Source organism: Musca domestica, unplaced genomic scaffold, assembly GCF_030504385.1.
Source record: "Musca domestica strain aabys unplaced genomic scaffold, Musca_domestica.polishedcontigs.V.1.1 33, whole genome shotgun sequence".
Taxonomy (NCBI): Eukaryota; Metazoa; Arthropoda; class Insecta; order Diptera; family Muscidae; genus Musca; species Musca domestica.
The window spans coordinates 8,722,310-8,748,667 of NW_026712312.1; the positions used below are offsets into that span (position 1 = coordinate 8,722,310).

Here is a 26,358-nt window from a genome sequence, read left to right on the forward strand (position 1 = left end):
CTACGTCAAATAAAGGGAGCTTTGTTGTGATTCTAACAGAAAAACAGACAAAGTAGTTGACGGATATTAAATCGACTTAGAATTTTATGCTGATTATGAATATATATGTTATGGGGTCTACAAACGGAATGACAAATTTAATATACCCTCCTTTCCAAGCTTTGATTTAAAAATTGGTCCCCAGAATGGGGTTTCATTTCTAAGACGCATTACAATTAGGCAAGTAAGAATATATCCTTAAAACATAAAAAACATCAAAAAAGCTCACAAAATATTAAAATGCTTCTCCCTGTCAAAATTTGAAATAAATTATTTCCCCGGACCGTAAGTATAACCTGGGACCGTAGATGTCACCTATATACTTGTTTGTTAGTCTTTCGTTCATTGGTGTTGCTGCTTATCTCTGTACTATTATTAATTGCAAGTCTAAATCCATGATGTATATTCGAGTCCACATTCCTGTATTGGAACTTTTTGATCTCAAATATTTCAAATTAACAATGAAAAATTTATAATTGTATTCTGAATTCATGCTTCTGCAAAGCGATTTGGATAATTACCAAAGCAAATACAATTTCAAAAAGAATTTAATGTGGTTTCGATATTTTTAAACGCTCCGCGGCACTTGAATAACCTTTGGCGACAACAAGGCAACCAAAACAAAATGCTGTCTTTAATTATTTCTATTCTATGCGATTTAAGCCAGAACAATAGCAACAATTTACATTAACACCCAAGAATTTAAATTGGATGCATTTAAATGGCAATTTGAAACCAATAGATTCTTGTTTATAATTATCTCGAAAGCACATGTGTCCAAGGCAATATTATTGATTTTTCTTTTCTACAATTTCAGATCACTTATAAATCATGGGAACCATTGCCAAGTTATCCATTGTCAAGGGACATCAACAGGAATTGATTCCACGCCACTTGCACAGAATCTTTGAGGAGGGTGTTGCCCATCGCTCACACAAAACCGCCTTGATTCACTACAAAGATGCCAACTCGGCGGCTGATTTCCAACACCAACTGCCGCGACAGACTTCCTACCTGGAAATGAATCGTAGAGCCAACCAATGTGCCCGGCTTCTAGTGAGGGAAGCCACACAACGTTTCCTTCAACCCAATTCGGATGGAGATTTTATAATTGCGGTTTGTATGCAGACATCGGATGATTTGGTGACAACTCTACTGGCTATATGGAAAGCAGGGGCCTCGTATCTGCCCATTGATCCCACTTTCCCAGCCAATCGCATACAGCACATTCTACAAGAGTCCAAACCCATAATGGTCATCCACGATGATAGTGTGGATAAGAGCCGTTTCGATTCATCGATTGTCACAACATTAACCATATCTGAGTTGAGCTTGAACTCGTCACAAATGCAGGGCACCAATCTCATGGCATCGGAAATGTTGAGCAGCGGTGTCAGTAACTTGGCCATTGTTCTGTACACATCCGGCAGTACAGGTATACCGAAAGGTGTGCGCCTCCCCCATGAGGTCATATTAAATCGTCTGCAATGGCAATGGACCACATTCCCTTATGCCTTGAACGAAACGGTTGGGGTATTTAAAACAGCTCTGACATTTGTCGACTCAGTGGCAGAACTGTGGGGTCCTCTACTGTGTGGTAAGTAGTCGCACCTTATACAAAGTATCCCTCTAGCCCTTAATAGGGAATTGCAGCAAACAACATTTATCTAAATTGATCAATTCCAAAGTTCCGTAAGTTTTGGGGTGGTTACTGAAGAAAGTCCTTAAAATTAAAACTCGAAATTTAAAATTAAAATTCATTATAAAATTTAAATTAGATGCCAGTACCTGCAAGAATCTAATTTTGTAATTTTCTTCGATATCATAAAGGGAAAATCGGTTATCATAGTAAACACTTTTACGTTCTCGCAGTTCTGGAACAGACCAAGAATTGCATTTGAAATTCGTAAAAATTTACTTGAAATTAAAAAAAGAAATAATTTAAATAAATTAGAAATTCGAATTATTTCATTTGTAATTTGAATTGAATATGGAATTACAAATAAAATCCTCGAATAACTATTAAATAATACAAATAGAATTTTCAAACTGCTATTGAATAATACGAACTTCAAGTGGAAGTCTCGAATCACAAATTAATAGAAATTGAATTACAAATGAAAAAGGTTACAGAACATCGCTACAGACTTGAAGTGAATTCAATATTGAAAATTTAGTAATTTACCTCACTTTTTGATGAAATTATTCTATTTTGTATCATACTCCCTTCTAAACGAGTAAAAGACTAACAAAACTCCAACCTCCCCCGCTTTAGGTCTTGCAATCTTGGTTGTACCAAAGGCCATTACCAAAGATCCCGAACGTCTGGTACAAATGTTGGAAAAATACAAGATACGCCGTCTAGTTTTGGTGCCTACTTTGCTGCGTTCTCTGCTGATGTATTTGAATTTGGACGGTGGTCGAATTACTGCCGGCAATTCTGAGGGCAAACTTTTACACAACCTGCACATTTGGGTGTGCTCCGGCGAGCCTCTGCCAGTAGCTTTAGCCAGTAACTTTTTTGATTACTTCCAAGAAGGTGTTCATGCTCTCTACAATTTCTATGGATCCACAGAGGTAATGGGTGATGTCACCTATTTCGCCTGTGAAACCAAGAAACAATTACAGCACCTGGACCGTGTGCCCATTGGTATTCCAGTTAACAACACTGTTGTTTATCTACTGGACTCGGACTATAGGCCTGTAAAGCATGGCGAAATTGGTGAAATTTATGTATCTGGTTTAAATCTGGCCGATGGTTATGTGAATGGTCGGGACAAGGAGAAATTCTTGGAGAATCCCCTGGCCGTGGAATTGAGTAAGTAACACTAGGCTATTATCCGAACCCGAGCCTTTTCATTGTTTTCCTTTCCCCCTTTTTGTAGAATATTCACGTATTTATCGCACGGGCGATTACGGCTCCCTTGCCGATGGCTACATTTTCTATGAAGGCCGCACCGATTCGCAAATCAAAATCCGTGGTCATCGTGTTGACCTCTCCGAAGTGGAGAAAAATGTTGCCGAACTTCCCATGGTAGAAAAGGCCATTGTACTTTGCTACCATGCCGGCCAACTGGATCAGGCCCTGTTGGCCTTTGTCAAGCTTCGTGACGAATGTTCCCTGTACAATGAACTGCAATTGGAGAGTAAACTATCGGATAAATTGGCCGACTATATGATACCGCAAGTTGTGCTGATCGAGCAAGTTCCACTTTTGGTCAATGGCAAAATCGATCGCCAGGCCCTCTTGAAGATGTACGAAACGGCCAACAACAACGAGGGTGACTCCAGCATTGTGCTAGATTTTGATTACTCCCAAGTTCCGGATGAGTTGCGTCCTGTGGCTGAAGACCTCTTTGAGACCGTGGGCGGTGTTATCGGCCGTTCGACCAGGACCACCTTAACCCCACAAAGTAATTTCTATGAATTAGGTGGCAACTCATTGAACTCTATTTACACTGTGACCTTGCTGCGGGAAAAGGGTTACAGCATTAGCATTTCGGAATTTATTGCCGCCAAGAATTTGGGTGAAATCTTGCACAGCATGACCAAGGATCGTGAAATCAACATGGTAGAAGACACTGAGATCTGGTTGAGTGCCTGCCCCCATTTGGACATGGAAGCTGTTCCCCTACAATATTCCCACAAGCAGGATGTTATCCAGTAAGTAATTGAAGTTACCCTTTTAAAATTACTTCTTTACTGACGCTAGCCCTATTTTCTAGAATAATTGTGGATAGTTTCTATGGCAAGGCTGATTTGGAACAATGGTTGAAACCGGATATTTTGCGCACGGACTACAGTGATTTGATTTCGGTAAGTATTGCTAAATAAAACTGCCTTCTTGACCATAATTATGACATTCCGATACGTATTCCTACAGGACATTTGGGATGATTTGGTGGAAAAGGATTTGAGTTTTGTTGTCGTCGATAGAAACACAAATCGTATCATTGGCACAGCTCTGAATTTCGATGCCCGCAATGAACCTGAAGTTGAAGTTAAATCCAAACTGATTATCGTCTTTGAATTCCTTGAGTTTATTGAAGGACCCATAAGGTAAGTCCGTGCGAAACCATATTTAAGACGGCACTAACCTTGTCCATAATACAGAGACAACTACTTGCCAAAGGGCTTGAACAAGATCCTGCATTCCTTTATGATGGGCACCCATGTTGATCTCAACGCCCAAGAGAATATCGCCTGCATGCATTTCATGGAACACGAAGTATTAAAATTGGCCAAGAAGAAACAATTCGCCGGCATTTTGACCACCAATACCAGTCCCCTCACCCAGGTTAGTAGGATGTGGACAACAACAAGTCCCAGCTGAACTTAATTTCTAATATCTTTATTTGCAGCAACTGGGCAACGATGTCTACAATTACAAGACCCTTTTGGACTACCAGGTTAACGAATACGTCTTCACAGATGGTTCTCATCCTTTCGCCAAAGCCCCAGACTCACAGCGAGCCATTGTCCATTGGAAAGAGGTCACACCCTAAGACGGGGAAAATAGATGCCGCCGCCTCCTTTATGTTTAATGTCCAGTATTTAATGACTTAGTGCTTAAGGATAATTTAAGGAATCAATCCTTTTGAAAATGCTCTCTAGTAAATTAAACAAAATGCTCAAATATCTATTCCACCACATAGCTATGTACCTGCTCTGAACGAACATGTTTGAATGTTTGTCCGATCGTTTTGCTCCACTTCATTTCATGTCATTATTGCTCATTTTCACTTTTCATTGGAATACAAATCGATGTTGATTAGTTTTAAGATTTTCTCTCACAATCTCCATACATTTTAAGATACAAATAAATTTAGATTAATTCAAAATTGTGTTTTTAATTTAAAATGGTTGGAAACGTTTGACGGTGATTGAGTTTGGAATTAAAGTTGTAGTGTTGGCGTTTATTATTTGAGATAAGTCGGTTCGCTGTTTTATGAGAAATTAATTTTTTGGAGAGTCTATGCCCGATCCCCTTTGGGGAGCATATATAGATTACCGTCCAATGCGTCCTCAGGTTGCGGAAAGCCCAGTAGATATACTAGGTAGCTACGAATTGAAAAAGCAATCGTTGACAGTCACAGGTCATGAGAGAGTGTCTCGGCTTAAAATACGAGTGCCAATGATCCTTAAACAGGCGAAGCGATATTTCGGCCACCCAAAAGTAGCGAAATCTCTGTGCTGGTCCCCACATAAAGAGGTACCCCTAACGCTGGGGAGTCATGCGACCACGTTCCCAACAGTGTTACAGGTTTGCAGCCAGGGTATCGACTGTATTTTAACGGAGCTTTGTAAATACCAGGACGCTTCAACAAATAATACATTTAGTTACCGAGACTACCATGGTACGGAATCTATACCATGGTCGACCTCAGCCTCTTCACAAGACAATAACGGATGTATGGTGGCCAAACCCCGACTATCGGGAGGTACCGTTATATGGGGACTATACAAAGACGTGGACCTGCAAAGACAATTTTCTGACATAGGCTGAAATATGATTTACGAACTTCAATTACCAAATTTGAAACATTTCCGGTGAATAATGGCGCTAAAATCAAAAAAAAATACCGAATGTCGGGAGGTGTCGTTACATGGGAGCTATACGAAGACGTGGACCTGCACAGACAATTTTCTGACATAGGCTGAAATATGCATTAACAACTTCAAATACCAAATTTGAATCATTTCCGGTAAATAATGTCGCTTAAATCACCGAAATACCGAAAATAGGGAAGTACCTTTATATGGGGGCTATACCAAAACGTCGACCTCTATGGCCCATTTTCAAAACCTAAATTCTTGCAGACATAATATACATTTTAGTACACTCTTATCAACCTACTTAATTTCGTTCGGAAGATAGAGTGATTTCCACAGACGGACATAGCGGCCCCAATACAAATTTGTCGGCAAATAAGCCCACACTCTAAAGACAGTCTCCATCGACAAAATGGAAGTCCCGACACCAAGAGGGCCAAATCCATGAAGAAGAAATATGAAAAGGCATTTCGGCCAACAGTAAAATACTGTGGTCGATAATCAGGATGAAGCTAAAGTTGTTAGAAAGTTCGAGAGGACGTGCCCTAACGCAACATTAAGGGAAATCCAGGCAAGCGGGATGCCACCCACATACAGAACAGTGGCGGAACCAGTCGAGACCTCAAAAAAACGTGGAAACCCACGAAGGAAATTGTAACAAAGAAGTCTTCGAATTAGGCCTCTAATGTGCCAGAGCCGGTGGTATCAAAGCAAGTGAAGGCGAGGCTGAGGTTAAATCTACCGAACCGCAGACCACTAAAAAGGTTGAAAGAAAATCGAAGCCTGCTAAACCCTCGAAATAGACTCTCCCGAGCCCATCAGTTGATTCATCAAAGCAACTCGCTACAACGGAGAAGGTGGTGAAGCAACAGGGCGTGTTTCAGATGGAGATTCTGGCAACCAAAAGCAGCCAAAATGGTAAAAGAACTCTACAATATCATAACAAGTGCCATGAAATCGAGAGCCACTCTTGACTGCAAGAAAGCGTTTACTGAAATACGTGATTACATAAAGCTTTGTTGGATTCCAAAACATAGCAACATAGTGGGGAATGAGGTGACTGATGAATTAACCCGAAGAGGTTCCCAGTCGATTGATCTTCTGATTGATGAGAGAGTTTAACCAACAACAAACTATTTTGTCGGCTGCTTCAAAAACTCGCTCATCGAAAAAGTTGGAAGAAAATGGACCTTAGAGGCTAGTTACAGGGATTCTCGAATCAGTGATTTTTTTATTGAGAACAACAATTGATTCCGTTTGCAAGTTGCAAGATGATTGGATCAGTTATCTATATAAATCACATATTTGTTATATAAGCCAAATAATTATTGTTTTTCTTTATTATATATTATTATTATTATTATTATTTTATAAACTCTAGTTACATTTTTATCATATATTTTGTTTTTTCTTATCAATATATCTTTTTTACTTAAATATTCTACTTTCTTTTCTTTTTGAAATAAATAAAAAATAATGGAAAGCTCTGATTTGCCAAATTCAAAAAAGGTTCTTCATGTCCTACGAATATTTGAATGCTTGCACTCTCAAATACAGAGGCTCCATAACGGAAAAGAAAGAAACAGATGAAAGCGAAAGGTAATGACAAATTGTGAAAACTAATGAGAAACTATTGCCAGAACAGAAATTGCGAATAATGGTTATATTAAAGAGTTTTGTTTAGCATATATTATGATCATCATTATTATTATATATTTTATATATAGGGAGTTTCTTTTTTATTTATTTATTTATTTATTTATTTATTAATAATAAATCTAAGCATTTAATATTAATAAACTACCGGGTCTGATTTAAATGTTTGTACAACTAATTTAATAATGAACGTTTTACATATATGTATGTTCTTTTGTTTTAGTTCTATTTGTTTAATATATATGTGTGTATGTATAGATAGGTTTAATGTAAGTGTATTTATTTGAATGAAAGTGTATGAAGGATGGGAAAGAAGTGGTGTTGTGTCGCTAGTCCTTTTGCAGGAACTAGCTTGTGTTCTGTGTGAAAACCAAAACAACTCTATCAAGTGTTCAAGGGTGGGAGTTGGGGAACATAAGATCAAAAAATGCAACAAACTTGGATCCTAGTACGTACTTACCAAAAAATGGGAAATTATCGGCGAAATCTTATTGTTATTATTGTTTGTATGTTTGTATTGTATGTGTATATAAATTCTATTCAGCTAATTCGGGTATCTTAGAGACAGCAACATTTAGGAGTTTCATTTGAATTCCAGCATGTGGTTCATGATGATGATAATTATTTATGATTATGATGATGATGAGAGAAACGTATTTAATGTTTCAAACGTTACTTTAAAGCGTTTCACTAAGCTTTCCCTATACGGTGTGTGGATTGAATGTTGTTGTATTACATTTTTTTTTTTCTTATTTACTTTAAGCTATTGCGATTCTTTCCCTTTTTGTATTTTTTTGTTTTGTTTTCTTTCTATTTTTTCGAACGTTTTGATGTTGTGGGGCCCGTCGTTGTTCCTGCGGGCCTTATTCATTATATCACCACAGAGTTTTGTGTTTGCATAACATTACCACCGCCGCCATCGCTTGAACTCTGATTCGTCTGATCGAGACGTCTGTAATTCTGGAATGTTTTCCACTCGCCCGTATTGTAATCTAAGCGTATATGAGACTCCACCAAACAAAGGGCCGTCTGGCCATCTTCTTGCTGGACTTTCTCCTATAAAATGAGCAATAGAAATTATTAAATTGTTTTTTTTTTCAAGTTGCTTTTGCTCACCTCTGTTTCTCCCAATTTAATAACAATCACATTTTCTGAATTCGGTTTTGGATTTTCACGCAGGCCAGCCATGAAGCCAAGAATCAAAGCCTTATCAGGGCGTGAAACACGGTTCGCTTTACGAAACATTTCATGGGCCTTGTGAACATGTTCATTCTGAAACGGATGAGTGAAAAGTTCCAATAATTAGCACATAATGCAAAAATATCTGATTCTGTATAAAAATATTTCTTACCGACAGTGATAACCCTTTACGCTGTGGCGCTGCTTGCTGTTGCTGCTGCTGTTGTTGTTGCTGCTGTGGCATTTGGATAATATGGGTGCGTTGTATGCCACCCGTGTTTGTTTGTTGCAATTGAATTTGCTGTGTACCACCCGTTGTGGCCCCCGTCATTCCTCCCGTAGTAGTGGTGGTTATTAACCGTTGTTGGGTGGTTGCGGGTTTCTGTTGTAACACAATTTGCTGGGGACGCAGTTGAGTTGTCTGTTGGTGTTGTTGCAGGGCCGGTTGCGTTATGATGGTACGTTGGATCTGAGTTGTCGGCTGCTGTGATGCCTGGACCGGGGTAGTTTGTACCTGGACCAGTTGAGGTTGTTGGCCTGGTCTCTGAATGAGCGTCAAACCAGCGGGCAGGGTCGTTGTAAGACCACCACTTTGAACATTTGTCATTACCGGTCTGATGATGGTTTGTTGCGAAGGTTGCTAAAAGAAAAACAAATAAATGTATTATTTTAATATGCGATCTTGTTGCAGCTTTTATTTCAAGACTCACATTTGTTTGTATTAGACTTGTTGTTGCCTGGGGTTGCTGCTGCACGATCATATGCTGTTGGGTTGGTATTAATGTCGTCAACTTTTGTGTGGTCTGTGTGCTTTGCTGCGATTGTGGCTGCTGCTGTTGCAGTGTTATTGTTTGAGGTTGTTGCTGTTGCAGAGTTGTGGTTGCCGATGTCGTCTTCACAAGACCAGGCGGACCAGCCGCTGTTGTCATAAGCGTAGTGGCACCAGAGCCGAGCGTTTGCAAACCACTTACATTACTAATGGGAATCTGCTGATACATATCGCCGCCAATGTTCCGAAGTATAACACCCTTTTGGGTGAGAATAATGGTCTTATTCTTAACATTGGCATTACCTGCCACAGAAGCCTGACCACCGACAGTTGTTGCATTCCCGCCAGGTTGCATGAGAACTTGTGTTAATTTTGGTTGCTGTGTGGCGGTGTTATTGGAGACCAGCGTATGTTGTTGCTGTTGCAGCTGTGCCTGCATGTGTTGTTGTTGGGCAGCGTGTGATGCGGGTTGTATGGTCACAGGACGATTCGGCAATTGGACATTTTGTATATTCAAAAGCGTTGGCTGCGTAGACGTTGCCGTAGATGGCGACGACGAGGAAGCTATTAGGGGAGGAGGATTACCCGCACCACCGGTTACAATCTGCTGGGTAGCGGTTGGTTGTGTTTGTTGGCGAATAACTACAGACGATGTGGGCGACGTCTTCAGAAGAATCTTGGCGGATGTGGGCGTTTGTGGTGTGGATGGTGTGGTTTGGTATGATGTCTGCTGTTGACGCTGAGGTGTTGTAAATGTTGTTAAAGTGGGTAGGGTCTGTTGTTGTTGCTGCGACTGCTGCTGTGGTTGCTGTTGTGTTAGAATATACTGTGTTGTGGTTGTCGATTGTTGCTGCTGCTGTTGTTGTTGGATTAGTTGAGTTTGTTGTGTCTGTTGTTGCTGCTGATTACTCTGCTGCTGCTGTTGTTGCTGAGCCCTCTTCGCGGGTTGAATAATGGTTTGTGATATTATAACGGGACCACTGTTAGTGGCATTCTTCAACTGACTCAGCTGCATCGATTTAATCGCCTGAGCTGTCTGTGGTGTGGCATTTTGGGTGGTTGCCGTGGCAGAAGCCAATTGTTTCTGGCGCATTGCTGCCGTTTGAGATGGTGTTGAGGCCAATATTACCGGTGTAGAGCTGTTAATCAGAATTGGCTGCTGCTGTGATTGCGGTTGGCTGGATTGTGTCACCTTGCCGGTCTTGGTTGATGTTATCTTTACCGAAATATTGTTTGGCAGATTGGCCAAGGGATTATTGTGACTTGCTGCAGTGGACGCTGCATTTCCAATTGGCCGTACCGGCTGTTGTTGTGTTATAATCGTACCCGTCTGAGCCGTGTTGCGTACCAAAGGCTTTATTTCCAATTTTTCCATTTTGATTGGCGTTGTGGGGGTATTTTGCTGTCGGACAGTCAACGTCTGTTTCTGCTGCTGCGGAGACGTGCGAATAATGACATGTTGTGTTGGCTGTTGTTGCTGAGTCGTAGCTGATGTCTGCTGAACCTGCTGCAGCGTGGGCAATGATGTTTGTTGCTGGATAATAACCCTTTGTTGGGTATGTTGTTGTTGCTGTGAACGTTGGACACCCAATGTGTTTGATGTGGTTTGCTGTGTTAGCGGTGGTGGATCTATCTTTTCAACCTTGATATTGGCCGGCACAATAATCTCCTCACTTTCAATTTTTATTTCCTGTTTTATACGTTTGTGAGCATGATTCAAGTTATTGTTCTTATTGCTACTGGCATGCTGGCTATTGGCTTGATGTTGTTGTTGGTGTGGCTGAGGGGATTGTTGCGGATGCTGCTGTTGTTGCTGCTGCTGCTGCTGGTGCTGCATTCCCGATTTATCCGAATATGACGGCTGTTGAATTATATAATCCATAAGCTTATGTGTACTCGGCTTGGAGTCTTCAATCTTTATGGCCGCATTAGCACTATCCAAAATACCCGACGAGGCATTTTGGTTATAACTTAAGGACGGCGGAGCATATTCTGGCGTGGGTGTGTTTGTAGGCTCCGTCTTTGTTACAATGTTCTGACCAATATCCGGTTTTATATCCTCTTTAGAGTCTGATGTGTGACCACCTTCATCGGCACTGCTGCTTTGACTCTGATTGAGAAGATTTGTTTCTGTTTTAATTTCAAAACTGTTATTTGCCGATGTGGGTGTTGTTGGTGTGTTGGGTTCCTTGTTTCCGGCTGGACCACTAAGATTCGCGGTGTTATTGTTTGAGGGTGATGTGCTACTATCTGTTGCAGATAGAGCAGCAGCTGCTGCGGCAGCCGCCTTTTGCTCCTGTTTGCGTTGCTGCTCCTCTAACTGTTGTTCACGTTTACGTTTCTTAGCCGCTGCATAGCCCAGCGGTTGTTCGGACAATTCAATTAATTTAATGCCACCATCTTTGCGACCAGCTGGCGTTCGACTCATGTTGGGACGCTGTGCATTGGTTGCATTAATACTGGGACTACGAAAGCCCGATGTCGGTACCCGTGACGGTATACCCTTCAGGGGTGTTGTGTCTGTCATTTTACGCGGCATACCGCGTGACCTCAGCGGTATTGTGGGCGCTGAGGTTTTCTTCAATGATGACTGGGCATCTGCAGATTTGTGAAGAAGCTCAGTTCTTAAAGCGGCACTTTTTGGTTTGCGTTTGATTGTGAAATGCTTGACAGGATTGGGTTGCTGACCAACCTAAAATGAAAGACCAATTAGAATTGTTTACCAACCAAAGGGAACAAGTTTGTGAAAATGACGGCCAAAGAGATGCAATGTGTCAAAATGTCATCTTCTGCTCTTCATTTTCAAAACTATATCCCTTCTAATGAATTCGATCATAAGGAGGATATATCCAACTTACCACTGATACTAATGCATTCTTATTCAGATATTGACATTCCAGCGGCAACATACCCAAGTCACTGTGTTTGGCAACTAATTTGCGCAAATCATTGACCATGTCTGTGAAAATGGGGCGTGTGTCTTCGTAGTCCGAGATCTCGGTATTGAGCGAGCTGGTCGCTGGAAATGTCTTCATACTTTCGGCCAGCATAGACACCCATAGTTCCGAGTCGAGACCAGCAACTTCTATGACTTCTTCTAACTCGGTTTTCCACTACGTCGTCGGACATCGCGACAGCAAGTGCAGCACAAAAGATACGACATCGACGTGACGTTTGCAATGAAAATAAACAAAACAAAAACAATGCTTTTTAGTAATATAGAAACACACACACGCACGCACACACATGTCGATAGACAGAGTTTTGTATTTTTCATAAAACATCAGCACTTTTAAATGTTCGTCCAACAAAAATAAACAACACAACGTCAACTGGGTTTTCGATGGAGATCTGCAGAAGGCGGGAAAATACATCGCTGCTGAAGAGATAGATCCCCAGTTGACTTTTCTCCCACACTAACACTATCGCACCTACACGGGGGCACTGATTTCATTTCTTTCGTTTGTAAATATGCCGCTGTTTTTTGCCACTGCACTGAGGTTCGTTCGCGGTGTTATTGTTTCAAACCTTTGCAAATATTTTCACTTCTTTTTACATCACATTTTCGTGCTTTTCGGGGCAGTTTTCTTTTCATTTTTCCATCATCATCACAATGCTTTATGTTCACCAACACATCATTTGTTTTCTTATTGTTGTTTTTTGTTCGTTGTTGGATTGCTCTGTTGGTTGGCTGCGCGCGTGTGTGTGTGCTGATGTGTTTGCGTGTGTTGGTTGTATGACTTAACGAAACTTGATTTTTTTCAGTATTTCACCAGCAAAGAAAAAATTTTGTGTTACCTCTTCCACAAGTCGACGCGGAATATGGAAAAAACTTAGCAATAACTTAAGTTTCACTTGTGTCTGGAGATCGGGAAAGCACTCCTTGATATTGCGCAACACTTCCTTGTTCAATTGTGAACATATTGAGCCACTAATCCAAGAATCATTTGAAGTTCCGAGTTTATTATGCAGCCACAGTGATGTGTTGTCTCGCACACTCGCCATCTTAACTTAAAATGTAAACTGTCAAATATTTTTTTCTTTCGTCGTTTCGTAGCTGCTTCTTCTCTGGTGCCTTCGTTGAGTTTCGTCGAAATACCTCTATCTCGCTCTTTTTATATATGTTTGTGTTACTCTAATGGTTGAATCCCTTTTCAGGTCTTCTTTCTATCATTTTTCTCTTTCTTAATCATCGTCTCTTTGTTTTTCTCCCGTCATTCATACTAGTCGTGGTATATTGAGTAGGTAAGTCTTTCAAAAAAAACTGAATTTGAATAATAAGAGTCAAAAAATTCCTGATAGAAGGAGAAATGTACATTTGCCTTATAATAAATTACATGTTTATGAGGATCGCCAAATATTTGACATATCATTAAATTAAAACTTGATATGTTTTGATATTTGTAAATATTGTCCAAGGAGTGTTACCTGCCTTTCACTATAATTTTGAAAAAAAAGCAAAAAACATTTGATTACACAAGGTTACCTTCTTAATTCTAAGATGTAAACAATATTAGGAAAATTTATGCCAAGCCAAGTAATAATGATAATTGTAATTAAAATCATGGTACAATGATATCAAGGTAGGGCTATGATACCATATGATTTCAATTTTTTTTATTTTCTTGGCTTAATAAGTCATATTTATTTGTTTATGTATGTGTTTTCTTTTCAATAACAAAAAATTGTTCAGAAAACATTCAAATTCGGGTGTTTTCAAAATGTTTATTTCAACGTATGCATCGACAAAATCTAGAGTTTTTATAGCGAAATAATCCTTTAGAGATATATAGTTCATGATTTTGAAAGAAGTGTTGACCTTTCATTCAGTTATCGCGGTTTTCAATTATTTATTCAAAATAAATGCAACAAGTTGTTTCATTTTTTATTGTTTTGATACTAATTCTGACATTACAAGCCAAACAGGTAGACCTCTATACTTGCAATTTTTTCAAAGTTGCCCTACCTTCTACCTTGTTATTGCTCCAAATCATAGAACACATACACATAAGGTATACTACTTTTGCAAAGCGGAAAAGAACACAAATCACGAACAAAGACATAGAAGTATAAAGATGGGACAAGACAGAGTCAAAATATGACAACCCTGTGAAAATATATCTGTTGTTATGATATCGTAACAACATAGATAGCAATGTTACGCGATTTTAACCGCTTAGGCAATATGCAATTAATTGGGAAGGTCTATGGAATAGAATATCTAATTATATAAATGTGTTTTTTATATTAACATAGTCCTGTCATGAGCTGTTATTCTAGATATTATAGACATAAACCATCTGATCAGAATGCATTTTGTCTAGTCTTTACCATTTTAGGTCTTTGTCACGAAAGAAATGTTGTTGTTAAACCACAAAATATTAATATTTATTAATTATTATATTGTCAATTAATCGAATAATAACATTCACCGTTAAGTCTTAAAAAAGGCAGAATTAATTTGTGATCTTAAATTGTAAAATCACTGATTTCATCGCACCAATTTAGGCTACATCAAAAGATTTTTTTTTTTTTTGAAATAAGCTAGATTGGCACTCTTTGATATTTATAATAGTTGCTCTGTTCCAGAACCTGCAACAATCTACTATTTTTGCAATTTTTTCGATATCATAAAGGGATAACCGGTTATCGAAGTAGAAAGTTTTACATTCTTGCAGTTCTGGAACAGACCAAGTGTTATATACGGAAGTATAAAGATATAACGCCTTAGATTTGAAAAATGTTTATCATAACGAAACAATAGAGGTAAATCCGCTTGTAGTGGAATTCTGTAACACATTTTCTGAGTTACCGAAAAAAAAATCGGTAAAATTTAAATGCTTCTAATTTCGGTAATTAACAAAGTTTTTCGTCAAGCTAGCGACAAAATGAAAGTCGTCGCTAAGACCTACCGATAGATACCAATGTTGTCATCAATGAGTGGTTTATGTGGACCATTAAAATAAAAACATATTTTCTTTTCGTCATACTTTGAACTTTCGAAAGAACATTTCAAATACTTGCCTAGTGATCGAGCCAACAGATTTGGTACATTTCAAATAGTTTGTGTAGGTCTTTATTAGCGTGACTATATAATTATCAAAATATTTGTATTTTTAATACAATCTTATTTATTTGCAATTTCATGAAAAACAGCATTTAAAGGAATGAAATATTTGTGTGTTTGTGTAGATATTTAAAATGAAAACAAGAGATTCTGTAAATTCGTAATGTATGGCGAGATTCGAGTATGTTTAATTTTGCTTCTGCAGGGAATCCTTTTTCAGGTCATATGTTAGTTGAGTTTTCATGACAGTCAACGAGGATCCAATAATTTGTTTATGGTAGATTTGACGTGTTATAAACCTGCAATAGAAAAGAAAAATGTATTAAATATAATACATTTATTTACTTATCTTTTTGTGATAACTTCTTACCCCATATTATCATAGAAATCCCGACCCTCTTCTTGCCATTCCGACATGGTGCACTCTAAACTACTGTACCCCTGTTGGACACAATTTTTTATTACTAAATTAAGCATTGGCTCGGCCACTTTTTGTATTGGGTATCCCGGTGCTACAGCAAACCGATAAATCCAGGCAGCATTATAAACACTGATGTGATTTTTTACGCTAATACATGCTATAATCTAAGGATCAAAATATATATATAGTATAACATTTGATAGTGTACTACTACTATTTGTTAACCTTTCTGCGAAATTTATTTTTAAACGACGTTTCATACGGCGCATCATCTAAAAATATTTGATAGGTACACTCGGTTGGTTTCATACGAAAAATAAACGGCTCATAGCATTCTGCCACCAGAGATTGGTTAGGCTTTGTCTGTAAAGAGGAATATTTGTTGTGGTGAAAATATGGTATTTCCACTGCTCCTAACTTACCCTCATCAATTCGACTGCTTTTGCATAAAACGAAAAGTATGTTCCCGAGAATAAAAAGAATATACATCCGGGAATCGTTAGGGCGCAAAACACTAGGGGCACACCAAAGAATATAAACAATACCGCCCAGGTAATCACAATGAACTGCAATGTTATCTGTAATGAATAACCAAGGTCACACAACACATCTCGTTAAAGTGCTCAGAATCAAGTCTATTTGTGATGTAAAGATAAAACACGCTCGGACTAGTTAATAATTGAAAACGAATGCAAATTATGAGGGTGGGCAGCAAACCTACCTCTCTAAAACAGAAGCAGTAAAATGATTTCTTGGCGAAGGACATGATGTAGTTCTGTATCAACTCCTGACACTTGAGTTCATCATCTTCCCGATAGTTCCGAATCACAATGAATGGTTGCATCTATATGGATAAATAGCGAGGAACACCGGCACCCAAAACACAACAAAACAAATATTCACCAGCAAAAACACCGAACAGGAAAACAATTGAGATGATCGAAATTCGATAACTAAGCACATGAAACCGATAATGTGATATCGACAAATCTTAAGCAGCTTGGCAATGCCATAAATCATGTTCTAAATAATCAGTTGGTGGGAATTTTAAAAAAGAAAGAAATTGCAATTTGTTTTAATAGCGATTTCACCCAGAACAGCGTACAAAAATTAACTTGTTTATATTCTGTCAATAAATGTTTTTTTCTTTTTTTTGTTTTCGAAAATGTTTGTTGTTTCTATTCTGCCGGGATGGGAACAATTTCTTATGGTATAAATTATAAAATATACAAAACATGTTTGTTATTCCAATTGTTGGACAATTTTGGTTTAAAGCATAATAGAAGAAATATTTTAAATATTTAGATGACAAATTTGTACTAACATAGTTTATTACAGTTTTCGTATTGCTTTTAGCGGCCACGACATGAAAATACCTCTAAAAAAGTCTTGCTTATGACATGTTTACGTTAGAACTTTTTGTAGGGTTAACCTACTTTGAGAGGATTTATTTGAAGTATAAGTAATGGATATGACAATTTAAATCCAAATCCAGTCGGTTAACCTATTTATATATAAACGTACTGTTACAATATATGCATAAATAGTGGTGGGAGACTCTCTTGCCCTGCCAAATAAAATCAATGGCAAATTAAAATCGAGACAGCTCTAAAAGGCTAAAGAAAACAGCAAAAATGAACTAGACTGTGCATAACTCGTGAAACAAATAGAAATGAATACCCAAGTCTGAACATAATGTTGTTCCTTTTGCTTCAAGAAGAAAACTGAGTCTAGTTCCGATAATTCACTCGAGTAGCATTTCCATAGAACTTGTCGTTCCGGAACGACTCAACTCAATTATTTTTTGGTAATTTCGCGCAAATATTTTGTGATTTTTGGTTGTAAAAGAACATTTAAAGACAAGAAAGACAAAGCAAACTAAGGAAATCGTGTGGGTTGCAAGGTAAAGATTCATTCTTCCTGATTTCACATTCGCATACCGCTTGGAAATATTTCTTCATGGGCACAGGCGAAGCAAAAAACAACAAAGACATTCAGAAATGAGGGACATCGATGTTTATTTTTCCGGATGGGTGTTGCAAAATTTTTTTGCAGCGGATTCGTGTAACTGACCTTTCCAATATTGACAGGAAAACTAATATAATTGAGGGCCAACATTTTTATTTATATTCGGGTGACTACAAAATGTGTCCTTAAAATTATTATTTTTATAGTAATAGAAAGTAGAATGCATCAGCTTCAATTTCCCACAACATGATATTGGCCGGTAAAGACTAATTAAAATTCAGAAGTGATCCTAAACAATCCCTATTATATATTGCACATCATATTATTTTAATTCGTCCTTTGCAACTACATGCAGCTAGGATTATGTTTCATGACGTTGATATCTTATTCATCACATCTGTCCTAGTAAAAATAAAAGGAAATTGCTGATTTTATAGAAATATTTTTAATTTCCCTTCTTCTCTGTTTTCAAACAGAAGCCGACAAATGATAAACACAGCCAGAAACCCAGAAGACTGTGCATCAGCCGATGCCACCAACAAGGAACAACAGAAACCAAATTTTATATGTGGTGTTATAGAGGGCTTTTATGGGCGACCCTGGACTACGGAACAAAGAAAGGACTTGTTTAGAAAGTAAGTATAAATATGCATTTACATTCGAATCGAAATAATGTTTTTCTATAGGCTTAAAAAATGGGGCATGGATTCCTATGTATATGCCCCAAAGGACGACTACAAGCATCGTGCGTACTGGCGTGAGCTATACACTGTTGAAGAAGCAGATCATCTATCGGGTATGTAAAACAATATCAAGTTCAAGTTTATTTTTGCTTCAAGTATCCATCTCTTTCTGCCCACATCTAGGTTTAATATCGGCCGCAAAAGAACATGGCATTACATTCTATTATGCTTTATCTCCCGGCTTGGACATGACGTATAGCAGTCAAAAAGAGTTGCAGACCTTAAAACGCAAATTGGATCAAGTTTCTCAATTTGGTTGTGAAGCCTTTGCACTTCTTTTCGACGACATTGAATCTGAATTGTCCAAGGGGGATAAAGAAGTCTTTCAAACGTTTGCCAATGCTCAGGTCTCGGTTACAAACGAAATCTTCACGCATTTGGGCAATCCTCGTTTTTTGTTCTGTCCTACACAATATTGCAGTTCACGTGCTGTGCCTACCGTCCATGATTCTGAGTACTTGAATACATTGGGTTCAAAACTAAATCATGACATAGACATCATGTGGACTGGCGACAAGGTGATATCGAAAATCATATCTGTTGAATCGCTTCAAGAAATTACTGAGGTTCTGCGACGTCCGCCAGTCATTTGGGATAATTTACATGCCAATGATTACGACCAGAAAAGGGTATTTTTAGGTCCCTACTCTGGTCGATCGCCGGAAATCATACCCCATTTGAGAGGTGTAATGACCAATCCGAATTGTGAGTTCCATGCCAACAACGTGGCAATACACACATTGGCCTATTGGTCGCGTTGTGTTCTCGACTCTCGAGTGAATAGTAAGTAATGGCATGGCTACCCTCAAAAATTATATTGACAATTGTCTTTTAAGGTTCCATATCAGCTGACATTAGGCTGGAGACTGAAAACGATGATGAAAATGGTTCGGATGATTTACCAGTGGATTGTTGTCTTTCGAAGAATATCTATCATCCTCGAATGGCACTGAAGTAATCAATGTTTTAATGAACTATTATACTATGTCTGCTAATGTTTCTTCGTTACAGAAATGCCATATCAGAGTGGCTGCCAGAATTCTTTCTTGAAAAAGAGGCATGGGGACCAATTACAAAACCTCAACCACAAGTGACCCGTACGTATTGGGAATTTCTTTTTCTCTGAATTAAACCATTTAAAATTTGAAATACCTTTTCCATAGTCGTAATGCCCATCATACCTATTATACCCTCCATCAATACATGTATGAGTTTAACGACAACAACCACTACATCCACCAATGCTAAAACTCCCAATGTTCCCCAAGTGAATACAACACAACTACAAGCCTTGGCCGATGTGTGTAGCACCGTAAATTCGTCTTCTGTCAATCCCATTTCCAATGCGGTAATGAATTCATTGGTTTCGCCCACAAAGGTGGTAACCAACGAAGACATAATCAACCCCATACCAACTTGTGTGGCATCAAATATCGAGTTACCCAAGAAGATACCAATCTCTATAGTGTCTGTACCAATAATGGTGTCCAAAGAGGTGAACAGTGATAGTGATGACATGCGTGATGCAGACGAGATTACACCGGCCACAAAGGCTGAAGAATTACCGGTTAAACCGGAAACTTCTGCAACTAGTGATAAGGAATTTTTACCAGAGGTCCCGGAGACTATAAAAGACGAAGCTAAATTAGAGGAAGAAGATGTCGTAATAGAAGATAAACAAGCCGATGCTGATAGTTCTGGTCTGTCAATTGATGCAATGGCAGATGACAACAACCTAAGTCCAGTCAGTGCTGGCAACGAGCCAATGGAATGTAGTAGTAGTTTAACCTCTCAAATCTCTCCAAAAGATGAGAACGGCAAACCTGGGGCGGCTAATGCCAATGAAGATGTGGTTATGGCCGAAACCAGTTCGAATAGTGATAATATGAATGTATGTCTTTGAGTTTATACTCCAATTGTCGTTACTAATTTTGTAATTGTGTTACAGAACACCATGCAGGTTGAGAGCGTCGAGTCATCTCCTATATCTGTTGCCGAGATGACCGAAATTGAAAAGTAAGTGACTATTCCAAAATATTCTGTAGCAACTAATCTAGCTGGTCTTATTTTGAAGGGTGCCTAATGAAGCTTCAAAGATAAACGCCGAAGACCTGTACTTCCTATGTGACTTGTTTTATTTGCCATTTGAACACGGATGTCGTGGTTTCAAGCTGCTCAATGAGTTCAATTGGCTAAAGGCGAATGCCCACGTGTTGTTGGACGCCAAATTAGCAAAACCCAGCCCAGTTGGTGAAGCGCAAACAAAACCTGAAGTAGCAGAGTGGTTACAGAGGTCTGAATATTTCTCAAAGCTCTGCAAGTCAGTGTATGAACTCTTGCAGAAGGTTGCTCTGTGTGATAATAAGGAGATATGCCACGATTTGTTCTCCTATGTTTGGGACATTGCTGGGGCTCTGTCTCTTTTGGATGCTTTTGTAAAGTGGCTCAGCTTGGGTCACTTCCCGGCTAATGTTTATGCATATACCCAAGGAAGTTATACATGTAAGTAAATATCGGCGTAAACAATAAAGTTTTTTAATATTTCCTTTTTTTTTGTAAAAAGGGTTCAGTAAAGGATGGAAGGAGGCCTTTATGTCCGGCGATCAAGAACCGTGGGTATTTCGCGGAGGCCTTATAGCTGATTTACAAAGGTTGATGCCTATCGATCAGGGCAATGACTTGTTTGTCTATAAACTACCTGATCTACCCACAACAGATTATTACACGATGCGTCCTTATAGTGCAATGGATGAATCTGCAGTCAATATGATCTGTACACAGGGCTTTCTGACATTGTCATTGCCCTCATCTGCCGAAGAAAAGGAATTACCTTTGCACTTAAATTCAAAGTTTGCCGATTTAATTGCGGATAGTATTATTGGTCCATTTGTCACCTTGCATCCTGAATTTTGTATCGTGGCCACTGACTCTTCTGGTAAAGTGGTAGGCTATGCGGCTGCCGCTCTGGATTTTCAAACATTTGCGCGTAATGTTCAGATTTGCTGGATACCCGAAATGAAGGAGAAATATCCCGAAAACATGGAAGAATTGGAAATGTTTGATTTGGCGACACCTGCTTCGCAAAGAACAGGTGCAACTCTGCGCACAATGATTAAGGAATTCCATGCCTATGAACCGCAATGTCCGCCGGAAGTTAGCAGCTCGTATCCAGCTGTCATGACTTCGGCTGTGCTAGAATCGTGCCTAAACCCCGATTACGGTGTAGCCAAGCGTCTCATTACTGTACTCTTGGCAACATTAAGGGCCAATGGTTGTTTCGGGGTTCACATACGATTGGCAGCTAAGGATTCGGGCCTTGAATTGCTGCAGTACTATGCAAGACTCGGATTTGCTGAAATATACCGCGATGGACCAGATTACATTTACTTTGGACGTCGTTTCTAGCACCGCCAACGTTCGTCAATATCAGAGTTTTTGTTGAGGAAATAAACATTCAGCCTAAAACGGAATCTCCTTAAGTCTAAATTGCTGTACCATTTGGTAATCTACAGATCGCACTAAAACAAACCCGCCTTCGCCAAATGTTTCGAGAGATGCGTACCAATTGAAACGTGTACACGAAATTCCTTATAGAAATTTACAAATCACGCCAGCCAGCCCGCCCGACCACAATTTTATACTTTAGCTGTTCATAAGTTTTCAGATTTTTTACAATTGATTCGTAGACAGACAACATGTACGCTGTTCGGAAAAGCGTAACTTTCAATTTTAACGCTAGTATTTATATCATTTTTAGATATCGGTGCCCCTATTTGGCACTCTTTACTATATAAATATTTATATAAGATCAACAACTACAAAACAAACAGACAATTTTGCAATGTTTCCTTCTTTTTGTCAGCCGTCAAAAATGCATTTAAATCACAATGTTTTTTATTTTTTTCAAAAAAATAAATATGATATTGAAAAATGTAACAGACCCAACTAGCTTTCTTGAGCCCGGGTTTTGGCTTTGCTTAAATCATAGAACCATACAGAGTTTACACCATCCTCTATTACCTTTAGGGGTTCTAATGTTGGCAGGGGGAAACGACAGGCTATCACTTTGGAGGAAGGAACTTCAGTCACTAGTTTAGTTTCCAGATCTTTCATCTGTTGAATAAAATAGAATAGTTATTATGGTGTGCTTTCTCAATTCCCATTATTCTCACCATTTGTTCCACGCCAAAAATCACGACATAATCATATGGCATTAAACTAAACTTCCACAAATCTCTGCGGAAGAACTTGGTTTTTGAGCTGACACCTTCGCGCATTGCAGCTAAACGTGACCACCACACCAGCCATGGATTAAGCTCTACACCATCCGACTGAATGCCATGTTTGGCAGTGGCTAAGGGTAATTGTGATTATTAGTGGCTGATAAGTATTCCTTTGTAAGGCCGGCCTAGTCTCCGGGTTATATAAACATAACCACCAATACATACCAATTACAATTCTTCCATCTCCCGAGCCAATGTCCAGCAAACGCTTGGGACCCTTGCTCGGCAAAAACTTAAGAACATTCGAAACTTGTTCTGGAGTGGCAGGAACGTATGGCAGACAAATTCTTCGGAAAGCGGGCGCAACAAACGAGGCACAGACTACTGACAATCCAATGCCCACTCCACCAGTGGCAAAAATTAGAAATTTGGCCGATTTCGACATTGATTTTGGCTGCGAAGGTTTGCTGTTCAATTCCAAGGCATCCATATTTAAAGCTGCCATATTTCTCCGGTTCTATAGAAGTTATAAATGTGGTTTTGTTGCACTTTTATTCAAAAAAAAAGGAAACCAACATTTGTTTGTTTTTGTCCATGCCATTGGAGATGTGTTTTTTTTACGGAACGAACGAGTTCAGGGGAATAATTCTGTTAAAGGAACTATCGGAACCTTAGATTCTTCTTTCAAATAAGACTACGTTTAAAAGGGGCTGTTCTTGTATGTCGAAATAAAATGAATGCGGACGAAAAACAGAAATGGTTTGTTCGAGAACCTACAAGAATTTACTATTTTTGCTTTTTTACGATATCGGAATATTTTGTATTTTTTTTCCAGGGGTAGATTTTTTACCCTCATTCCAGGAGACTATATTTTTCTTTGGAGACGGACCCGGATATTTGGCCCAAGACCGGGCATACTAAACCAATATGGACAAAAAATTTATAAAAGCTAATGAAAATACATGCCAATAAGTGGTCACATAATGGGGCTATTCAAAACGGTTCGAAAGTTGTATCAAAATTCTGATTTTTTGGACCCGAATTTTTTTATACCCTCAGTCATATGGCTATGTATAATTTGATCAAACCGTGCCTAGTCGAAATAACGGTTTTAGACCCTAGGTCTCTTTGCACCAAATTCGTTTCAGGACATTTAGAGCCGATCTAGCGCACGGCTGGTGCGCACGATAACTCTCAAATGAAGTATATAATTTGGTCCAAACTTGGAAAATTGTAATATTATTATCAAACTTATATTGAGTTCGGAGATGGGCAATATCGGCCCACTCTTCCTGGTAACTCCCCCACAAAAGGTTTTTTATTCATTATTATTATTTATTATTTTTATTTATCTCACAGAACAAGAAAGGATTATCCGATTTTGTTCTAACTTTTGAAAATCATGGTATTTGCCACTATGCTAGAGGTTAGTCGGATAATTTAGGTCGACTGCTTCTAGTACCTCCCTCACAATGGGTCAACATTTTTAATAATCTCAACGCTTATAAAATTCGAAATAAGAATCCAATTGTCTTCAAATTTTGCATATCCCAATATTTCTAACAACTCTCGTTGTATGTAGTATGTAGATGGGACTTTTTTAAATTTTAAGTATCCATGAAGCTCATAAAACTCGAAAATAACGTCAGACTTGATATATAGCAATACTTCCATCAACACAAGATCTGTTATAAAGATGGTAGAGATCGAACCATTTCTTCTGGTACCTCCCCCACATTGGGTTCAAGATTTTTAAAAACAACCCGCTCAAAGAAAGCCAAATAAGAATCCAAATCCATCCATCCATCTCCTCATTGTTGCTAATACAAGATCTGTTGTGAAGATCCCCAACCCCTTTTGGAACCTCATCCACAAAGGGTCACAATTTCCAATACATATATCTGTCATAACTTCCGCAAAAAGTCGGCATTTCTTTACAACTTGCTATATCTAAATATTTCTCTTAACCAGAAATCTGATATGCAATTTATCGGAATTTGTGATTTCTAATATTTTTATCTGTATTAGATGAAGTATAAAAATGGATCCAGAGATATGGGTCTTTGAACCCGAACAACCCGATACTGTTCAGTATATTGAAATGATATTTTCAGTATTAGAAACATTAATTCGCCTATTTGGACATACCCATAACATTGGCAATAATTGACAAAACTTCTGCGTTTATTGTCGAAAGTAGTTTACTTGTTCGACCTAAAGTTGGCCTTGGTTTATCAGAAGAATAAATTGTTTTAAACATGAAAATATTGCGAGGATCAATCGCCGAGTAAACCCAATTAAAACGAAAGCCATGTATGATTATTATCAGCGTTCGAAATTGAAATTTGTTTTTTTTTTTTTTGTTTTTATTTATTTTCTTCAATTATTACTATATAAGCTTATAACTTGTAGTCAAGTTTCAATTGTTCTTTCCTTAATTTCCATAATCTTGATTTGATTTTTAGTTTGTTTCATTTCTTTTGCATTATTTATTAATAAATAAAATATATATCTTTTATTATATATGACATTTATATAAAATATATTTACTCTGATAGCTACTCATTGTAAAATACAAATAATAATAATAATAAAAACAAAAACAAAAAATATGCATGATTTGCAAAATATAAACTACAAAAAAATAATAAAATAGCTGCATATAGACGAAGAATATCAACGAAAAATTGAAAGCGGCATTACTTGAAATTAAAAACAACAAAAAAAAAAATAGAAACACGGTAAATTGTAAAGACAAGTTGGGACTTAAACGAGGAAATGTTCTGTTTCCAATCTCCACTGTAAGGAAAATATTTTGTATTTGAAAGAATATAAAATTAAAATCTAATGCTTTAATTCACTTCAAATACATTTTTTTTTTTTTTTTTTTTTTTTTGCAAAAAAGAAAATTGATAGAAACCTAATAGTTGTATAATAATAATAATATGCATGTGTCCTTAACGTATGTAAAATATATATGTAAAGAAAAAGCTTCTCAATAATGCCATGCGTTGCTACAAAGTCAGCGGCAAATAAAATAACTGGTTTCGGACCCCATTCGAAGGATATAAAACCAGCATAGTCTGAAATAGTTTTTATAGTTGCCACATTGTTTGTATAGTTTAGAAAATAATAATAAAAGCTGCATACATTCATAAGTGATGGTTGATGACGATGTGACGTGAAAAGTTAGGGGGAGGGGTTTGTTGTTAGCTTTAAATGTTCATCTCTGGTTTGCTGCTGTGTTCGTTTGTATCGTAATGGGTGGTGGTGTGTTGCTGTTTTATTTCTTTCTCATTTCATTCATCATCATTTGTTTGTCGTTTGTCTTCTTCATTATATTCATTGCTAAAGCTGTGTTACTTGGTTTGGTTTTCCGAATGGAGGTTTTGCAAATATATTTGTTATATGTTGTTGTTATTTGTTTTGTTTTAGGTTTTTTGTTTTTTTTTTCTTTTTTTTTTTTTTGGAAAATATATATTTTCGGCTTTTGGTATCATTTTCCACAGTTTGGCTTGAAACTGATTTTTGTATTTACATACACACATACAACTGGTTCTGCAAATGGACGATTTAGAATAATTTTACTCGTCGCTTCATTTCATTTCTTCTCCATTGTGGGAATCTATAGAAGTCAGCTCTGGTACACTGCAGTATGTGCTCGAACTCCACATCCGACAAATGACGCTGCAAAGAAGGAAATAATAATTATGATTATTTCCAAATTTCTTGAGTTTTTC

At 38.0% G+C, this 26,358-nt stretch overlaps 6 protein-coding genes across 13 annotated transcripts in view; 2 read left to right on the plus strand and 4 right to left on the minus strand.

Moving 5' to 3' along the window:
• Positions 1–4,890, plus strand: part of LOC101892844 (beta-alanyl-bioamine nonribosomal peptide synthetase ebony) — a 35,383-nt gene extending 30,493 nt beyond the window's left edge. The window contains exons 2-8 of the mRNA XM_059125384.1: positions 857–1,636; positions 2,315–2,857; positions 2,925–3,702; positions 3,765–3,855; positions 3,923–4,098; positions 4,153–4,336; positions 4,401–4,890. Coding sequence (XP_058981367.1) covers positions 871–1,636; positions 2,315–2,857; positions 2,925–3,702; positions 3,765–3,855; positions 3,923–4,098; positions 4,153–4,336; positions 4,401–4,544 — 2,682 coding nt within the window. The 5' untranslated portion in view covers positions 857–870 and the 3' untranslated portion in view covers positions 4,545–4,890. The remainder of the gene's footprint in view (positions 1–856; positions 1,637–2,314; positions 2,858–2,924; positions 3,703–3,764; positions 3,856–3,922; positions 4,099–4,152; positions 4,337–4,400) is intronic.
• Positions 4,891–7,346: 2,456 nt separating this feature from the next.
• LOC101893975 (negative elongation factor A) lies at positions 7,347–13,223 on the minus strand. Its single transcript, XM_011293370.3, has 6 exons — positions 12,995–13,223; positions 12,055–12,309; positions 9,138–11,888; positions 8,600–9,067; positions 8,365–8,520; positions 7,347–8,304 (listed from the first exon to the last, which is right to left on the minus strand). The coding sequence occupies exons 1-6, from the start codon at positions 13,199–13,201 to the stop codon at positions 8,119–8,121; spliced, it is 4,023 nt and encodes a 1,340-aa protein (XP_011291672.2). The 5' UTR covers positions 13,202–13,223; the 3' UTR covers positions 7,347–8,118.
• A 2,026-nt stretch (positions 13,224–15,249) lies between these two features.
• On the minus strand, positions 15,250–16,612 carry LOC101893013 (uncharacterized). The gene is made up of 5 exons (XM_005181503.4): positions 16,406–16,612; positions 16,107–16,262; positions 15,910–16,047; positions 15,634–15,848; positions 15,250–15,562 (listed from the first exon to the last, which is right to left on the minus strand). Exons 1-5 carry the CDS (start codon positions 16,526–16,528, stop codon positions 15,451–15,453), a joined length of 744 nt encoding a protein of 247 aa, XP_005181560.1. The 5' UTR covers positions 16,529–16,612; the 3' UTR covers positions 15,250–15,450.
• Positions 16,613–17,428: 816 nt separating this feature from the next.
• LOC101893356 (protein O-GlcNAcase) lies at positions 17,429–22,331 on the plus strand. 3 transcript variants are annotated; one of them, XM_005181505.4, is made up of 10 exons: positions 17,429–17,587; positions 18,129–18,287; positions 18,339–18,448; positions 18,519–19,178; positions 19,232–19,349; positions 19,407–19,492; positions 19,559–20,286; positions 20,344–20,411; positions 20,470–20,897; positions 20,959–22,331. In XM_005181505.4, the coding sequence occupies exons 2-10, from the start codon at positions 18,139–18,141 to the stop codon at positions 21,798–21,800; spliced, it is 3,189 nt and encodes a 1,062-aa protein (XP_005181562.1). In that variant the 5' UTR covers positions 17,429–17,587; positions 18,129–18,138; the 3' UTR covers positions 21,801–22,331. The 3 variants fall into 3 exon arrangements, with proteins under 3 accessions (XP_005181562.1, XP_011291673.1, XP_058981369.1); XM_011293371.3 differs by having other exon boundaries at positions 17,433–17,587; positions 18,132–18,287; XM_059125386.1 differs by having other exon boundaries at positions 17,447–17,491.
• On the minus strand, positions 22,230–23,241 carry LOC101893195 (ATP synthase subunit C lysine N-methyltransferase). The gene is made up of 3 exons (XM_005181504.4): positions 22,844–23,241; positions 22,568–22,749; positions 22,230–22,508 (listed from the first exon to the last, which is right to left on the minus strand). Exons 1-3 carry the CDS (start codon positions 23,121–23,123, stop codon positions 22,341–22,343), a joined length of 630 nt encoding a protein of 209 aa, XP_005181561.1. The 5' UTR covers positions 23,124–23,241; the 3' UTR covers positions 22,230–22,340.
• Positions 23,242–24,932: 1,691 nt separating this feature from the next.
• LOC101894154 (actin-binding LIM protein 2) overlaps positions 24,933–26,358 on the minus strand; it is a 48,510-nt gene continuing 47,084 nt past the window's right edge. For all 6 annotated transcript variants that reach the window (XM_059125388.1, XM_059125389.1, XM_020036063.2 and 3 more), the window contains one exon: positions 24,933–26,305. In XM_059125388.1, the coding sequence (XP_058981371.1) occupies positions 26,192–26,305 (114 nt within the window). In that variant the 3' untranslated portion in view covers positions 24,933–26,191. The remainder of the gene's footprint in view (positions 26,306–26,358) is intronic.

Bases quoted from the DNA above. Each gene is read 5' to 3' on its own strand.
- LOC101893975 (XM_011293370.3), bottom strand. From the start codon at position 13,201: ATGGCGAGTGTGCGAGACAACACATCACTGTGGCTGCATAATAAACTC. The intron at 9,068-9,137 runs GTGAGTCTTGAA...TTTTTCTTTTAG, and splicing joins CAAGTCTAATACAAACAAAT to CAACCTTCGCAACAAACCAT. The intron at 8,521-8,599 runs GTAAGAAATATT...CATCCGTTTCAG, and splicing joins GTAAAGGGTTATCACTGTCG to AATGAACATGTTCACAAGGC.
- LOC101893013 (XM_005181503.4), bottom strand. From the start codon at position 16,528: ATGCAACCATTCATTGTGATTCGGAACTATCGGGAAGATGATGAACTC. The intron at 16,048-16,106 runs GTAAGTTAGGAG...TCCTCTTTACAG, and splicing joins AAGCAGTCGAATTGATGAGG to ACAAAGCCTAACCAATCTCT. The intron at 15,849-15,909 runs GTTAACAAATAG...TTTGATCCTTAG, and splicing joins AAAATAAATTTCGCAGAAAG to ATTATAGCATGTATTAGCGT.
- LOC101893356 (XM_005181505.4), top strand. From the start codon at position 18,139: ATGATAAACACAGCCAGAAACCCAGAAGACTGTGCATCAGCCGATGCC. The intron at 18,449-18,518 runs GTATGTAAAACA...GCCCACATCTAG, and splicing joins AGAAGCAGATCATCTATCGG to GTTTAATATCGGCCGCAAAA. The intron at 20,412-20,469 runs GTAAGTGACTAT...CTTATTTTGAAG, and splicing joins GAGATGACCGAAATTGAAAA to GGTGCCTAATGAAGCTTCAA.
- LOC101893195 (XM_005181504.4), bottom strand. From the start codon at position 23,123: ATGGCAGCTTTAAATATGGATGCCTTGGAATTGAACAGCAAACCTTCG. The intron at 22,750-22,843 runs GTATGTATTGGT...AATTACCCTTAG, and splicing joins AGATGGAAGAATTGTAATTG to CCACTGCCAAACATGGCATT. The intron at 22,509-22,567 runs GTGAGAATAATG...TTTATTCAACAG, and splicing joins TTTTTGGCGTGGAACAAATG to ATGAAAGATCTGGAAACTAA.